The sequence below is a fragment of the Chiloscyllium plagiosum genome, unplaced genomic scaffold, assembly GCF_037043375.1.
Source record: "Chiloscyllium plagiosum isolate Xiang-an unplaced genomic scaffold, Cpla_swu_hap1 HiC_scaffold_19, whole genome shotgun sequence".
Classification (NCBI taxonomy): Eukaryota; Metazoa; Chordata; class Chondrichthyes; order Orectolobiformes; family Hemiscylliidae; genus Chiloscyllium; species Chiloscyllium plagiosum.
In genome coordinates, this window is record NW_028270157.1 from 27,451,880 (window position 1) to 27,470,525 (window position 18,646).

General features: G+C 46.9%; 1 protein-coding gene across 1 annotated transcript in view; it reads right to left on the bottom strand.

Moving 5' to 3' along the window:
* The window catches only part of ptprq (protein tyrosine phosphatase receptor type Q), a 206,953-nt gene that overhangs the window by 177,318 nt on the left and 10,989 nt on the right, over positions 1 to 18,646 (bottom strand). The window contains exons 6-9 of the mRNA XM_087997157.1: positions 18,207 to 18,387; positions 16,145 to 16,435; positions 2,662 to 2,946; positions 2,026 to 2,298 (exon numbers count right to left, since the gene is read on the bottom strand). Of these exons, the coding sequence (XP_087853283.1) occupies positions 2,026 to 2,298; positions 2,662 to 2,946; positions 16,145 to 16,435; positions 18,207 to 18,387 (1,030 nt within the window). The remainder of the gene's footprint in view (positions 1 to 2,025; positions 2,299 to 2,661; positions 2,947 to 16,144; positions 16,436 to 18,206; positions 18,388 to 18,646) is intronic.

Genomic DNA, 18,646 nt, shown 5'->3' on the forward strand with positions numbered 1-18,646 from the left:
GAAATGGTTCAGTCAGGAACTAACATGGGTATGAATGAGAGTTTCAGCAGAAGATTGGATAAGGCAGGGGTGGAGCTGGGTGATGATGCAGATATGCACTTGGGTATTCTTTGCTTGAGAGAGAATTTGAGGTTGGAAGCTCAGCTCAGGGCCAACTAAGGGTGCAAACAGTTTTGTGCAGCATGAAACAATAGCCTGGAAGATGAATGGAATCAGTAGCTACAGATTTTATTTGTCATCAAAAAGAATGGGCAGAGTCTTGTTGTGACATTGGCCACATCACTAGCCAACTGGCCAATAAGGTCCCACCTGGTAAGAGCTGCTGGTCAATCAGTGCTCAGCACTGTGCTCAGTCCTCCTTCTACTTCACCAAGGATATGCAGGTCATTAGCCTCCTCCATTGCCACTCCCTAACTACCCGACGCCGGGAGGAAGAACACCTCAACTTCCACCTCAGGACCTTCCAACCACAAGACATCAATGTGGATTTCACCAGTTTCCTCATTTTCCCTCCCCTCACCTTATACCAGTTCCAACCTTCCAACTCAGCACTGCCCTCATGACCTGTCCTACCTCTCCATCCTTCTTCCCATCTATCTGCTCCACCCTCCTCTCTGACCTATCACCATCACCCCCATCTCCATCTACCTATTGCACTCTCAGCTACCTTTCCCCCCTCCCCATTTATCTCTCCACCGCCTCAGCTCACAGCCTCATTCCTGATGAAAAGCTTTTGCCCGAAACATTAATTCTCCTGCTCCTCAGATGCTGCCTGACCTGCTATGCTTTTTGATCACCACACTCTCGACTCTAATCTCCAGCATCTGCAGTCCTCACTTTCATCTAACACAAGAGACCATAGCTACTGCTAGAAGATCACTCCTTTCCCTGGAAGAGCCAGGAATGCAGAGGACCCAAACGACTGATAAATTACCTGAGGAATGTGGAGGGTTTGGTTTCCACAGGCTGGGGGTGTAGGGAGAGGGAGACAGGGGTCAGTGCATAGTGAGTTGGGTCTCAGCAACCCTCCTGATATTCAGTCCTTTTGATTAGGCACTAATTGCCCTCAATGAGGTGGAGTGGCTGCACTGTATGACCTGTCATTCATGCTGCATGATGACAGGCTCATTTGCAGCTGGATTAATTCCAGTGGCAGCAGGATGAGGCATTTATGTAACCTTCAAAGATGTTGGGCTGGATCATATCGTGAAGATGGACTCCTGCACCCCAGCGTAATTTTCAGGGAAGAGCTCACTGCTGTCCAGCTGGCTCAGCTCACTTAAACATTTTACTGTACGGCTCTTTATTTAGTTTAAGGCCAGACTTCCAAACAGCTCTCGGAGGAAGGTCCACCTCTTGAGCTGCCAGCCAGTTATAGGCCAGCAGCTCTGTATCAATGGCCACCGCCAGGAGGAAATGGACCTGGTGATGTCCCAAAACATAGATAGGACCATGATCTCACCAGTATCAAGTTGGCTGCAGTATGTCAGAACCAAACCAAAGACAACTATATACAACAATAAAATAAAATATCAGACCTAACTCTAGATCTTTATGCCAAACAATCCATGATTCTTTGAAAATATCTAAAATTAGTACTTACTGATAAATATTCATTTGAGTTTTTTTAAAAACATGAATACAAGCGCATTAAGGTTCCATGCTGAACCCATGCTTGCACCTATGAGTTCTTCCTAATACTAGTCTCCATCAGAGTTTGCAGTGCCATTGGAAGGGACCTCATTTCATGGTACAGATGCAAACATGTACCACATGGCATCACCAGCCTCAAGATGATGGAGGTTTGTACCATCAACCATGGTTCATTCTTGCATTGCACCAAAGGTTCTCCAGACAAAGAAGGTTCCTCCATAGACATCAAGGTCACTTCGCAGTTCTGAATCCCAACCAAAGAACCCATATTCTCTCCGTGAAAATCAATCATAGCATTTATCATAGCAGACTAATGAGTCGTGATGACACTGGGGTCTCTAGTCACTCTCAGGTGTTAGAACTCTGACTTACTTGTAGTTTGTGTAATCAATTTTGGTATGCTTCTCTTCCCATTTTTTATTGCCATCACTTCAATGTCATATGTGACACCTGGGATTAGAAAATCAAATTGAAATACCGTTGCATTTGTCACTGAACGTTGTTTTACTTCTTTGTTACCATTGCTCAGTTTTATTTGTACATAGTATTCATCACTTCCTTCTAATGGTGGCTCCCAGTGCACAATGATTCTATTCTCCCAAACATCAGTGTTGCCAATGTAAATACGCACTGGAGGACTGGGAGCTGGGTTCACAATAAAACATAAATAATTAGTAAACTTTAAATGCAAGGTTAGTTTCATTGTACAAATTCTAAACACTTAAGTTGATTATAATTGACACTGATCTACTCCATTTCAACATTAAAGTCAAACACGAAAAACAATCATTTTGCCATTTTCTCAATGTTCCTGATAGTGCACAAATCCTTTTTACTGCATTTTTTTTGTAATTAGAGAGGAAGATCTCCCAGATGCTAGGCAATAAATGTACTGTTTGATATGGATACATACAAAATATGACAAAGTTTGATATGATTGCAAATGAACATAAATACATCTCCTATCTTTTAGATGGAAAAAAATTACCTTTCACAGCTAATATTTACCTGTACTTGCAAGCAATGGTCCTTCAGCACAACTTAGTGATCCTCCTTCAGCCACTGTCTGTACATAAACTTTGTATGAGTGGAATGGTTTAAGATTTCCAAGCATTAAGGATGTTTTGTCACCTTTAACATTTTCAGTTCCTTGACGTTTTGATCCAAATCCCATATAACTAACAAGATAGTGATGAAATGATGCATTCTTTGATTCATCTGGAGGACTCCAAAGCACCTCTAGTGCAGTGGATGATACTTTTCCAATAGTAATATTTTTTGGTGGATTGGGTCCTATTTAACAGGGAAAATATAAATTTCAAAATTAGAAGCATATATGTATTGAAGTACTACAAAGATTACGTTTTAAGCTTTTGTATCAGAAACAGGTGTCGACATTGCAACAAAAATGCTGTATGAAATCAGGAATACCAAGTCACATCCCTTCACCTGGCTTTTCTCATTTTTGGGGGGGATGGCATAGGGGTGGTTTGTAGTTCAAGCAACTGCAGCACCTGGAGGAAGCTGGCCATTTAGATGATCAGCTGCTTCCACTGAAATTGGATCTTGAATTTCCTGGCATCTGAAACCTGGCATGTAGAGAGTAGACGAGGTAAGCATCTGTCTGTTATTAGTCCATTTCTTCTGGATAGCTAGGGTACCCCTTTGGAGAGCTGAGTTGCTACTGCATCATGATTTCAAGCCATTTCAGGAGCAAGGCTCAGGTGATGGGTATCAGGAATCTTTTGCAGCTGGAGTTCGGGGATTATTTAGGTGCCTAACAGATGCCCTTAGACTACTAAGTGTGAATAAAGTTTTGTATAAATAGTGCATAAACCCCTTGAAACTGCCCAGCTTGTGAACACGTCTTAAAACGAATCTACGAGAGTCAAATTGGATATTTATGAATAAGAGTGCTTTTCACAGGAGAGTGTGATCTGCAATACAGAACCTTAAGTAAAAGAACAATGAATGAAATCTTGGTGTGGTATGGTGGTGTGAAAGTTGGAAAATGCAGTGAGAATTAAAATATGAGAACCTTGGCCTCAAAGAAAAGATTTTTCATGTTCTCCTTAGATTATAGGTAGATATTTCAGGATCTTACTATTGAGTGATTTCCGAATCATCATATGTTTTCACCTTATCTTTCGCTCACTCCCCTTATTGCTGCACCACTTCCAATTCTGCTCTCCTTCCCAATGTTACAAATTCACAACATGTAAGTAAAGGTAGTTCCTAGTGGCTGTAACTTGTTAACTGCTTGTCCTGGCCATCACCTAACTGTGTGTTCACTGCAATGTCCCTGCACCTTCTGGGTTATAGGCTAACTGCCTCTGTGTCTTATATTGTCTTTTCGCGCATAAGGAGAGGCAGGTAGCTTGTCACAGTGGAGAGCATGGAACAGTCAATGGGGGTTACATGTCATTGTATACTACCAGGCTATGTCAATATTACACCTACAGCACTGGCCAGCAGTTTACATGGCAAACAGACAGCGTGCACTTTAAACAAACGGTCATGGCTGGAAATCAAAGGGGAATAGTCCCTTTGTCTGGTCAAGGGTCAGTCAGCAGCACCATCTCAGTCTATCAAGGGGCTAATATTATTCCAGACCAGAGGTTGGCCACAGTTAGTCAGGCACTTGATCCTATTAGTATCCAAGCATCCATACCCTCATAGCCTAGGGAAAAATCCATAATGAATTTGGCAGGTTAAGTCCGGACATTTTCAATAGGTCAATAGGAGAACTGTGGCATATCAGTCTGGGGGCTAGGGTGTATTTAGGTGAGAATATCTTACCAAACCAGTCAGGGTTTGTGTGTGGGCCATGATGAGTTCTGGGAAATGTTCTCAATAACAGTCAGGGTTGTATCGGTGACAATCTATGGAGATCTGAGAACAGCAGATAATTTGTCTACTGAATGGGTTTTGTTACACTGGATTTCTGATGGAATAATCATAGTGAAAAGGATCAATTCTAGTTAGAAAGGTGGGATCTCATAGACCATGAGAAAGGGTCTAGGAGCTCCCAGAATGGATGTGGTCGTCAGAGTTTATTGACAATCTGACTTCTATACAGTGAGAATGTAAGGCCAACAAGAATATATCAATTTGCAAAGCAAAGACTCTGCAGACATCGCCAGAGACATTAATAATTGTATAAAGGGGTTCAATTGAAATGGGAGGGTGGCTAAAAGGCCATGGGAACCACATAAAATGGAGCGTGAAAAGTGGGGATCATTTTGCACCTCAGGTGGATCCTGAAAATCATCACAAAAACACAACGCTGGAACCATTCCATCTCAGGTCAAAACTCAAATGTGCAATAACAGTATTCAAAATGGCTGATTTTGTGTGCAAATTGGGGAGGGGAACTCCCTGATTTGCTCTCTGGGGTCAGAATAAACATTTGGAGCATGAGGCCTTGCAGGGTAATTGCAATAATTATGACTTTCACCTACCTGGCTTCAAATTGAACCTCAGTGGCAGAACACTCATTGTGCAAGAATGCAAAATTAAGAATTAGAGCCTCAAGCAATCATGATCACTGTGCCCATTAATTGTCTCCTTGTTATGTTTGCTAAGCAAATCTAATCAGACAAATGTATTTAAAAGTGACACAAAGCATCTTACTGGATCTGTTTGCTGACACCAACACCCAACAATATCAATGCATTACATTCGTTGGTATCAGTAAGCAAAGTCTTACAAAAACATATTTCATAGGTAGCACTGGAACTCAATGTTTTGTAGCTGGCACATTCACATGCTGAACAGTAAGCATGCAATAACATGGTCTGTGTTATGAGCTGATATCATGTTTGTTTGTGACAGAATTCTACTCCCCAAGTGCAACTTGGAAACTTTGTTTTTGCATTGTATAATTGGATAAAATTGCCTATTTCAGAGCTCCTTAAGATGGTATGTCATTGACCTTGAATTGTCTTCATGTCACACTGTATGAGGGCATAGCATGGAGCTTTATTATGAAGAACATGAAGACTCAGGAGTTCCTTCAATAAAGTTACATGATCTTCCTGATCCTCCTCATAGATTATTTGTTCATGCATCTGACTCAGATGTCTTCATGTTTGGAGTCCATGTGGCTTTGCTTCAAATGTGAAGGCAGTACAGAAGGAGGCAGAAATAACAAATATGTCAGCAAACCCATCAGGATAGACAATGTCCTGCAGCTGCCACAAATCTTCCAAAGCTAATGTAGAAGCTGAAAGGATCGATAGTTTAGGGAAAGGAGGTGGGTGACAGCTGTTGTGTCAACACAATGTGTTCAATACTGAGAGTTGTAGTCCATGAGCCTTGATGAGATGTGTGCACAGTGTGGCATGTTCCATTAATGGGAGGTACAGTCTGACCTAGACTAGCTATATCTTATGTTGTGCCCTCTGTTGGTAGTCTGCCGAAAAAATATTGTTCTTTCCTCCATCAACCAATCACCAGTACCTCCAGATCCTCTTCCACAAAATAGTGAACTAAGTTGCCTTTCTGGGCCATTTCCTTGGTTATAATTGTGTAAGACCACAATGTGAGCACGAGTTCCTGGGTAATAGCACCTGATTGGTGCATAGCTAGGCTTTAAATATGGCGCCAGTGCCAGACTGTAAGAAGGTCCCACAAGAGTGAGCACTTCTACCTTTCCGTCCATGTGATTCAACAAGAAGGCAACTGAAAAGCCCAGTTGCATTATTAATGAGGTGAAGAACTGAAGGTGTTATGAGGTGTTGTCCTTGGCGGACTGATAGCCATGGATCTCACTTTACAAAACATTTTAATTGAATATAGGGAAATTCTGCCTGATACTTTTCTTCTTGTGTGGTAAATGCTGCTGGATAGAAGAAGACACTAGGTTGGCATAGTAGCTCTTGGAGCTGGGTGGAGGGGAATAGATTGGCATAGGTGGGATGAGGGGCCATGGGGGTGAGTATATATGTTTAGAGCAGCTTTGGTGGGGCCTTGAGAGCACAGGTGGGATGCTTTCTGTCTTAATCTATATTTTCAAATATTATCATAATTTTGGACCCCAAAGGCAAGCTTTCCTCCAAGCCCGCCATAAAAACTGGCAGCATAATCCAGCCCACCCTGAACCAAGAACATAATTGTATGAAACCACTTTTGAAGGTCAGGTTCTTGGAACCTCGATTTCTTGCAACTCTGCACCTAGCCCAGCATCGAAAATTGGGACCAGAGTAAACAAAATCAACCACAAGTAAAAATGTAGAAATTTACAATTTAATTAAAAATAAAAAAATCTAAAAATTACATTTATTTTCCACTGTATTGTCTTAGGCAGATTTGAATTTTAATATCAATGAGCATTTTAATTTGTTGTATTCCGAAATTATAGACATTAATTTGATCCAGGACTGAATGCATGTAGCTGGTGGACACGATAATTTAATCTTTTTGTTCAAATCTCATTTTGTTTGTAGTTGCATTGCAATTAAATTTACAGTTTAAATTCTAAAGTTTCTAACTTCAGTAAGATTTTAACAAGGTCTCCGGTGGAAGAGCAGTTGGGTTTAGATCACTTACAAAGCAGCTGAAACTGGTTCCTCGAGAACTGGGTTATCTTGGCCTTTTGTCTTAGGCATGTAGAAAACTAGCAAATTTAGTGCAACTTAGCACTTGTGTGCAATTAACAATATGGTGCTGGGAGTTGATGACTAAGCGAGTTAAGGGAAGAAGCAAAAGATGTGCGTCTTTATCTTTGTTTTCACTCTTTCAACTGTAAGGAATTGTTTTCACTCTGCTCACAGGAAAAGAAGCTAACTAATTAATTAGCATTTGAGAAATGACAAAGGGTAATTATATTCCTAAGGTTCAAAATAATATACTAACTTGTAATGAGGTATCAAAAATATGTAAAAACATAAGTAAATATAAATTTGAATAACATAATGCAAGATTTGTTTAAAACACATTAAAATTGACAGAATAGTTGATGTATCATAGCTGCAGCATGTGGGGAGTTCTGGATATCTATGCAATCGAGGGCAAACAGCTATATTAAATGTTGGACTTTTGAACAGCTTTAGCTTAGAGATTCTAAACTGGAGGCTGAACTACTGCTTTGCAATGCATCAGCAAGAGGGACATTTTCCAGGATTCTTTGTACCAGGAGACAGTCGCACCTCTTTGGACAGAGTTTTCTAACTTCACTGGTGTTTGGGGAATGCAGAGTGAGACTGTGAGTGAAGCAAGTCAAGGACCCAGAGGGAAGGAACATGCAATATTCAGCATTTTTAGCTGTCCACAAGTTGAATATGTGTCAGCTTGTCTGGATGAGAGTGAGTGCTATAAAGGGAATGACCCAACAAATCATGACAATTTGGTACAGGAAGCTACTTAAGTGGGGGAGGAAGAATGAATGTACTGGTAGTGGTGGAATGTATAGTGAAGGAAATTGACAGTAAAGAGTGCAAGTCCAGAGGAACTATAGACCGGTGAGCCTGACATCAGTGGTGGATGTTAAAGGGGATTCTGAGAGATAGGGTTTACATGTATTTGGAGAGGCAAGGACTGATTAGGGATAGTCATCATGGCTCTGTACAGTAAATTATGTCACACAAACTTGATTGAGTTTTTTGAGGGTGTTACCAAAATGATTGATCAGGCCAGAGCAGTAGACAATGTTTACATGGACTTTAGTAAAGCCTTCGACAAGGTTCTGCACATAGACTAATTAGTAAAGTTAGATCACATGAGATTCAGGGTGAGGTTGCCAATTGGATACAAAATTGGTTTAACTGTAGGAGAAGGAGGGTGATGGGGGAAGTTATTTCTTGCACTGGACGCTGATGACCAGTGATGTGCTCAAGGATCGGTGCTGGGTTCACTTTTGTTTGTCATTTATATAAACGATATGGAAAAGATTTTAGGAGCATGGTTACTAAGTTCGCAGATGACACCAAAATTGGTTGTATAGTCGACAGTGACGGTGGTTATCTAAAATTACAAAAGGATCTTGATCAATTGGACAATGGACTGAAGAGTGGCAGATGGAGTTTAATTTGGATAAATGTGAGGCATTGCATTGTGGTAAACAAACAAGGGCAGGACATCGATAGTTAATGGTAGGGTCCTGGGTAGTGCTGTTGAACAGGGACACTGAGGGGTTCAGGTAAAAAGTTCTTTGAAAGTTGCATCACAGGTAGACAGGGTGATTAAGAAGGCACCAAGTATGATTGCCTTCATTGCTCAGACCATTGACCATAGGAGTTTGTACATTGTACATTGTACAGGATATTGGTGATGGCTGTTTTGGGATACTGTGTACAGTTCATGGTGAGGCCAAACTGACCCAAAACACTGTCACCAGCCACGGAACGACTGTCCTGCTGGGCTGAGAGACAGTCTTGCCAGGCCAGGAAAGTGACATGTGCTGCCAAGAGACGGCCACACCAGGGTGGGACACCACACACCGGGCTGGGAGACAGATACAGCAGGCTGGGAGACTGAAACACCGGGCTGGGAGACTGAAACACCGGGCTGGGAGACTGACACACTGGGCTAGGAGACTGACACCGGGCTGGGAGACTGACACACCAGGCTGGGAGACTGCCACACTGGGCTGGGAGACTGACACACTAGGCGGGGAGACTGACACACCGGGTTGGGAGATAGAGACACCGGGCTGGGAGACTGCCACACTGGGCTGGGAGACTGACACACTGGGCTGGGAGACTGACACACCGGGCTGGGAGACTGACACACCGGGCTGGGAGACTGATACACTGGGCTAGGAGACTGACACACTGGGCTAGGAGACTGACACACTGGGCTGGGAGACTGACACAGTGGGCTGGGAGACTGACAGACCGGGCTGGGAGACTGACACTCTGGGCTAGGAGACGGACACACCGGGTTGGGAGACAGAGACACCGGGCTGGGAGAATGCCACACTGGGCTGGGAGACGGACACACCGGGCTGGGAGAAAGATACACCGGGCTAGGAGACTGACACACTGGGCTGGGAGACTGCCACACTGGGCTGGGAGACTGCCACACTGGGCTGGGAGACTGCCACACTGGGCTGGGAGACTGACACACAGGGCTAGGAGACTGACTCACTGGGCTAGGAGACTGACTCACTGGGCTGGGAGACTGACACAGTGGGCTGGGAGACTGACAGACCGGGCTGGGAGAATGCCACACTGGGCTGGGAGACTGCCACACTGGGCTGGGAGATTGACACACCGGGTTGGGAGACTGACTCACCGGGCTGGCGGACTGACACACCGGGCTGGGAGACTGACACACAAGGCTGGGAGATTGACACACTGGACTGGGGGACTGACACACTAGGCTGGGGGACTGACACACCGGACTGGGCGACTGAAACACCGGGCTGGCGGACTGACACAATGGGCTGGTGCACTGACACACCGGGCTGGGAATCTGAGACACCGGGCTGGGAGACTGACACACCAGGCCGGGAGACTGACACACCGGGCTGGGAGACTTTCACACTGGGCTGAGAGACTGCCACAAAGGGCTGGGAGACTGCCATACTGGGCTGGGAGACTGACACACAGGGCTGGGAGACTGACACACTGGGCTGGAGGACTGACACACTGGGCTGGGAGACTGACACAATGGGCTGGGAGACGGACTCACTGGGCTGGGAGACTGACACACCGGGTTGGGAGACTATCACACTGGGCTGACAGACTGACACATCTGGCTGGGAGACTGCCACAACGGGCTGGGAGGCTGAGACACCGGGCTGGGAGACTGACACACTGGGCTGGGAGGCTGACACACCAGGCTGGGAGACTGACACACTGGGCTGAGAGACTGACACACCAGGCTGGGAGATTGACACAATGGGCTGGGAGACTGCTACACCGGGCTGGGGGACTGAGACACCAGGCTGGGGGACTGAGGCACCGGGCTGGGAGACTGACACACCCGGCTGGGAGAATGCCACAACGGGCTGGGAGACTGCTACACCAAGCTGGGGGACTGAGACACCGGGCTGGGAGACTGACACAACAGGCTGGGAGACTGACACACCGGGCTGGGAGACTGATACCGGGCTGGGAGACTGACTCACTGGGCTAGGAGACTGACACACTGGGCTGGGAGACTGCCACACTGGGCTGGGAGATTGACACACCGGGTTGGGAGACTGACTCACCGGGCTGGCGGACTGACACACCGGGCTGGGAGACTGACACACCGGGCTGGGAGACTGACACACTGGGCTGGGAGACTGACACACCGGGCTGGGAGATTGACACACTGGACTGGGGGACTGACACACCGGACTGGGCGACTGAAACACCGGGCTGGCGGACTGACACAATGGGCTGGTGCACTGACACACCGGGCTGGGAGTCTGAGACACCGGGCTGGGAGACTGACACACCAGGCTGGGAGACTGACACACCAGGCTGGGAGACTGACACACTGGGCTGGGAGACTGACACAGTGGGCTGGGAGACTGACTCACTGGGCTAGGAGACTGACTCACTGGGCTGGGAGAATGCCACACTGGGCTGGGAGACTGCCACACTGGGCTGGGAGATTGACACACCGGGTTGGGAGACTGACTCACCGGGCTGGCGGACTGACACACCGGGCTGGGAGACTGACACAACGGGCTGGGAGACTGACACACCGGGCTGGGAGACTGATACCGGGCTGGGAGACTGACTCACTGGGCTAGGAGACTGACTCACTGGGCTGGGAGAATGCCACACTGGGCTGGGAGACTGCCACACTGGGCTGGGAGATTGACACACCGGGTTGGGAGACTGACTCACCGGGCTGGCGGACTGACACACCGGGCTGGGAGACTGACACACCGGGCTGGGAGACTGACACACTGGGCTGGGAGACTGACACACCGGGCTGGGAGATTGACACACTGGACTGGGGGACTGACACACCGGACTGGGCGACTGAAACACCGGGCTGGCGGACTGACACAATGGGCTGGTGCACTGACACACCGGGCTGGGAGTCTGAGACACCGGGCTGGGAGACTGACACACCAGGCTGGGAGACTGACACACCAGGCTGGGAGACTGACACACTGGGCTGGGAGACTGACACAGTGGGCTGGGAGACTGACACACCAGTCCGGGAGACTGACACACCGGGCTGGGAGACGTTCACACCGGGCTGAGAGACTGACACACCTGGCAGGGATACTGACACACCGGGCTGGGAGACCTGCCACAACGGGCTGGGAGACTGCCATACTGGGCTAGGAGACTGACACACTGGGCTGGAGGACTGACACACTGGGCTGGGAGACTGACACAATGGGCTGGGAGACTGACACACCGGGCTGGGAGGCTGAGACACCGGGCTGGGAGACTGACACACTGGGCTGGGAGACTGACACACCAGGCTGGGAGACTGACACACTGGGCTGGGAGACTGACTCACCAGGCTGGGAGACTGACACACTGGGCTGGGAGACTGACACACCTGGCAGGGAGACTGACACACCGGGCTGGGAGACCTGCCACAACGGGCTGGGAGACTGCCATACTGGGCTGGGAGACTGACACACAGGGCTGGGAGACTGACACACTGGGCTGGAGGACTGACACACTGGGCTGGGAGACTGACACACCGGGCTGGGAGACTGACACAACGGGCTGGGAGACTGACACACCGGGCTGGGAGACTGATACCGGGCTGGGAGACTGACTCACTGGGCTAGGAGACTGACTCACTGGGCTGGGAGAATGCCACACTGGGCTGGGAGACTGCCACACTGGGCTGGGAGATTGACACACCGGGTTGGGAGACTGACTCACCGGGCTGGCGGACTGACACACCGGGCTGGGAGACTGACACACCGGGCTGGGAGACTGACACACTGGGCTGGGAGACTGACACACCGGGCTGGGAGATTGACACACTGGACTGGGGGACTGACACACCGGACTGGGCGACTGAAACACCGGGCTGGCGGACTGACACAATGGGCTGGTGCACTGACACACCGGGCTGGGAGTCTGAGACACCGGGCTGGGAGACTGACACACCAGGCTGGGAGACTGACACACCAGGCTGGGAGACTGACACACTGGGCTGGGAGACTGACACAGTGGGCTGGGAGACTGACACACCAGTCCGGGAGACTGACACACCGGGCTGGGAGACGTTCACACCGGGCTGAGAGACTGACACACCTGGCAGGGATACTGACACACCGGGCTGGGAGACCTGCCACAACGGGCTGGGAGACTGCCATACTGGGCTGGGAGACTGACACACTGGGCTGGAGGACTGACACACTGGGCTGGGAGACTGACACAATGGGCTGGGAGACTGACACACCGGGCTGGGAGGCTGAGACACCGGGCTGGGAGACTGACACACTGGGCTGGGAGACTGACACACCAGGCTGGGAGACTGACACACTGGGCTGGGAGACTGACTCACCAGGCTGGGAGACTGACACACTGGGCTGGGAGACTGACACACCTGGCAGGGAGACTGACACACCGGGCTGGGAGACCTGCCACAACGGGCTGGGAGACTGCCATACTGGGCTGGGAGACTGACACACAGGGCTGGGAGACTGACACACTGGGCTGGAGGACTGACACACTGGGCTGGGAGACTGACACAATGGGCTGGGAGATGGACTCACTGGGCTGGGAGACTGACACACCGGGTTGGGAGACTATCACACTGGGCTGACAGACTGACACATCTGGCTGGGAGACTGACACAACGGGCTGGGAGGCTGAGACACCGGGCTGGGAGACTGACACAACGGGCTGGGAGACTGCTACACCGGGCTGGGGGACTGAGACACCAGGCTGGGGGACTGAGGCACCGGGCTGGGAGACTGACACACCCGGCTGGGAGAATGCCACAACGGGCTGGGAGACTGACATACTGGGCTGGGAGACTGACACACTGGGCTGGGAGACTGACACACTGGGCTGGGAGACTGCCACAACGGGCTGGGAGACTGACATACTGGGCTGGGAGACTGACACACTGGGCTGGGAGACTGACACACTGGGCTGGGAGACTGCCACAACGGGCTGGGAGACTGACACACTGGGTTGGGAGCCTGTCATACCGGGCTGGGACCCTGACACACCGGGCTGGGACACTAACACACTCGGCTGGGAGACTGACACACTGGGCTGGGAGATTGACACACTGGGCTGGGACACTAACACACTCGGCTGGAGACTGACACACTGGGCTGGGAGATTGACACACTGGGCTGGGAGACTGACACCGGGCTGGGAAATTGACACACTGGGCTGGGAGACTGACACCGGGCTGGGAAATTGACACACCGTGTTGGGAGACTGACACACCGGGCTGGCGGACTGACACACCAGGCTGGGAGTCTGACACACTGGACTGGGAGACTGACACACTGGGCTGGGAGACTGCAGACTGAGCTGGGAGTCTGACACACTGGACTGGGAGACTGACACACTGGGCTGGGAGACTAACACACCGGGCTGGGGGACTGACACACCGGGCTGGGAGACTGAGACACCCGGCTGGGGGACTGACACACCGGGCTGGGAGACTGAGACACCCGGCTGGGAGACTGCAGACGGAGCTGGGAGTCTGACACACTGGACTGGGAGACTGACACACTGGGCTGGGAGACTGACACACTGGGCTGGGAGACTGCAGACGGAGCTGGGAGTCTGACACACTGGACTGGGAGACTGACACACTGGACTGGGAGATTGACACACTGGACTGGGGGACTGACATACTGGGCTGGGGAACTGACACACCAGGCTGGGAGACTGACACACCGGGCTGGCGGACTGACACACCGGGCTGGGAGACTGACACACCGGGATGGGAGATTGACACACTGGACTGGGAGACTGACAAACTGGGCTGGGAGATTGACACACTGGACTGGGGGACTTACACACCGGGCTGGGGGACTGACACACCGGGCTGGGGGACTGACACACTGGGTTGGGGGACTGACACACCGGGCTGGTGGACTGACACACCGGGCTGGGAGACTGAGACACCCGGCTGGGAGACTGACACACTGGGCTGGGAGACTGAGACACTGGGCTGGGAGACTGAGACACCGGGGCTGGGAGACTGAGACACCGGGGCTGGGAGACTGAGACACCGGGGCTGGGGGACTGACATACCGGGCTGTGGAACTTCCACACCCGGTCTGCCTCAAGGCTGAGAGTCTGAGCCTGCGCTGATGCTGGGGAATGTGGAATCTGTACCATTGGTACTGTCTCCACCTGAACCGTGTTAGGCTCAGTGTTCTTGCAAGCCATGTTATATGGCCGGGAAGGATATTTGGGAAAATGTGATAAATCAAAAGGTCGAGACAAGGATAAAAGACTAAGACGGAAGATATAAACAGACTATGGTAGTAAAGGATGGCGTATGTAAAATAAGAATAGATCAATAGATAAAATGATACAAAAAGAAAAGAATAAAAAGAAAGACTGTATCTGAATGCATATAGTGTTTAAAACAAAACAGATGACAGAGAATGCAAACAGAAATAAATATGATCTGGTAGCCATTACAGAGACATGGCAACTGGATGACATTGTTTGGTACCTGAATATTGAATAGGAAAAGATATTATGAAGAATAGCGAACTATGAAAACGTGGAGGGGTGACTCTGTTAGTTAATGATTATATACGCACAATAGAGACCTAAGTTCAGAAACCAGGATGCAGAAATAATTCTGGTGGAGGTGTGAAATGATAAAGGCAAGAAGTACTTGTGGGAGTGGTGTATTGACCCTCTAAATATTCTACCCTTAATATTCTTCCTGTAAGTCCTAAATCCCTCTCCAGAGATGTGAATATGTCACGCAATCTGATAGATTAGTGCAATACAGAGACAATGCAATATATTATCAAACAAGGGGGAAATCAAGACTCTACACAGCATTATTCAAGGTTGTGGAAGGGAGTTTTCCTGGTCTCATGACCCTCAGTCATCCCTCAACAAACAGAAGTGTAAAGGATTATTTGAGGTTTTACCTCATTATTATTTATGGAAGCCTGCTGGATCCAAATTGGCTGCCACATTTACCTATAACACTTCAAATCTAATCTTTTGTGAACTATTTCCTGAAATTATGCTGAATTTCACACCATTTTTTGTGCCTGGAGTCTTGCAAGTGTAAAATAAGGTTATTTATCCTTAGTTGCCTATTGGCTAAGCGTATTAGTGTGTACTACCCCTTTCCTCTCAGGGGAAGCACTCCCAGCACATGCCTTCACCAGTTGCTACTATCGAGATTGATAACATTTTGTTGAAACTGTGAAGGACCTTATGCTAAATTTTCAAGTACCATCCCTTGGTTCTTTTAATTAATTCTATGAAGCTTGTAATAGTTTCAGAGAACTTATACTATACACAAATTAATTTCTTGAGAGTACAACCAGCCCCCAGAAACAGATCTGTCACCACTCAGAAGTTAACTTTGAAGTTAATATCATCTTAAAGTAACCATTAAAACTTACTTGTTTTTACACTCAAAATTGGAGTAATTGTACTTTGAACACCTGTACCATCTCTCATCATTAATGCAAAATAGTATTGTTGTCCAGGATGCAGCCCAGGAATAGTTGCTTTCGTCGTATTTAATAATATACTGTGGGAATATTCTTTTCTTTCACCAGTAATAGTTTGGAACCAAATAAATAGTTCAGATCTTGTGCTGATTAAACCATCTAAATCATCCCAAACAATGGTGGCTTCATTTTCATTAACATCTTCTAATTTTAGTGAGACAGTCTTTGGAAGAGCTAAGACTGAAGAAAAACACAAAGTCATAGAATCATAGAGATATACATCACGGAACAGACCCTTCAGCCCAACTCATCCATACCAACCAGAGGTCCTAATAAACCTAGTCCCATTTGCCAGCATTTGGCTCATATCCTTTGAAACCTTTCCTATTCATATACTCATCCAAAATGTTGTAATTCTACCAGCCTCCACTACTTCTTATGGCAGCTCATTCCATACACACACCACCCTGTGCGTGAAAAAGTGGCCACTCGGTCTCTTTTAAATCTTTCTCCTCTCATCTAAACCCCTCTTGATTTGGATTCCCCGACCCTGGGGAAAAGACCTTATCTATTTACCCTATCCATGTCCCTCGTGATTTCATAAACCTCTATAAGGTCACCCCTCAACCTCCATTGCTCCAGGAGAATAGCCTCAGTCTATTTAGCCTCTCCCTGTAGCTCAAACATATTTAAAAATGGCTTATAGAAAGTTCTAAACTTTTAGCTCAGTATAAATTATCTAGTTTTGGTGAAATTCTGAAGCAAAATGATGCAATGCCTATTGTACAAACAAGTATCATTCACTTCCAAATGACACCACTTATCGATAATGAACTGTAGCATCCTTAAGTAATGCATCCCATATCAATGGTGAAGCAGCAAACCTCCACAATATTTCCGAACAATAACGATATTTTACAGCAAATAAAGACCACTAAAATCAGTGTTATAGCTGCATGGTAAACAGAAATTAAACTACTTGTTGTGACTGACCAATAGGGATTTCAAAAGAGGGGACCCAATTCACCTTTCCTCACTTCATCATACCAAGTCTCATAACAATACAAGACAGGTTTAGAGGCTTTCAGCTACGATGTAAGTTTCATACAAATATACCACTACAGAAAAAATTCAAATACAAAAACAAGACAAAGATACCACAAACTTCTCTCAAAAGTTGAAAATAATAATGAACTAAAGAGAATAAGTCATGTGTTTGATCTATGAAACAATATCCAAACTCGATAGATTTCCCTCCAAAACTCTGGTCACCAGGTGGTAATACTCAAAGCAGATCCTTGAAGCAACACAACTATCAACAGATCAGTAAGTCAACAGATCTAGAATTGCAAAGACAAACAGCATTGCCACCTTAAAGAAAAAAGAATGCATACACAATTCCAGAGATGACCTAATGTGGATTTTGTGGTCTTACCAAGATTAAGTTTAGGAGTTTCACTTTGTTTTTATTTTGGTGACTAAATTGATTTAATGTTAACATTGAACTGTGTTTCCTGCTTACAATTATTTCCTGCAATTACTTGTTGGAAGATTACTCTTGTTACAATAAAATTTACAGTAAAAGCTTTGGCCATTACTTCTTACTGCTGCATGAGAAGTTTCACACCAATCATCCACTAATGCTTAAAGGCAACACAGTTCAGAAACATGAAGCCATTAGATATGGTTAATCCCATTGGAATAACCCATTATGTTATGTTAGTCTTTAAACCATATTTTCAGTAAGCTTGCATTAGTTTCAATATCCATCATGAGATAAAGTTCACACAAAAGGTGGTCCTTGGAAAAATAAGGCATAATTTAGGCCTAACGCATTATTGTTATTTTATCATTATCAACTAAGTCATACTGTGAAGTTTAAAAAGTACAAATAAAATAATAAAAATCCAAAATACTACCTTATATGACTTTTGCTTTGGTCATTCAATAAACATAATTTTGTCTGATAACATTTTCTTCAGTGTAGAAACAGCTTTTAAATATAATTTACCTTCATATTCACAAATGTATGGCAGAGGAAGGAAGCAAAACAGCCCTGTAAACAGATAGTTTGGACCCAATGGATTCAGCTGTAATGCATAGCAATCACTTTCGTTCATTGGCAAAGTCTGCCACAAAATACTGCTTAAATTATAAGGAGATGCATCAGTCCACTGAAGCTCAGTTTCTGTCTGGGAGAGAAATCATTTATATCCATTACACTGAGTAAGATCAGCATTATTGTGGAGTGTGCCTTTATACAATCAACATTTTAAAGGAGAAAGCAAGGATTGAAAGAACTTTCATATAAACAGGTCAATGTTTCATTTTTAAAGAAAATTAGCTAGGCAGTCACTTGTGTTCTTTTGACTGCATGTTAAATCACATAGTCAAACCTAGGCTGGGCATAAATGCCTAAAGCCATTAAATTAAGCGTATGTTTCTGCAGTT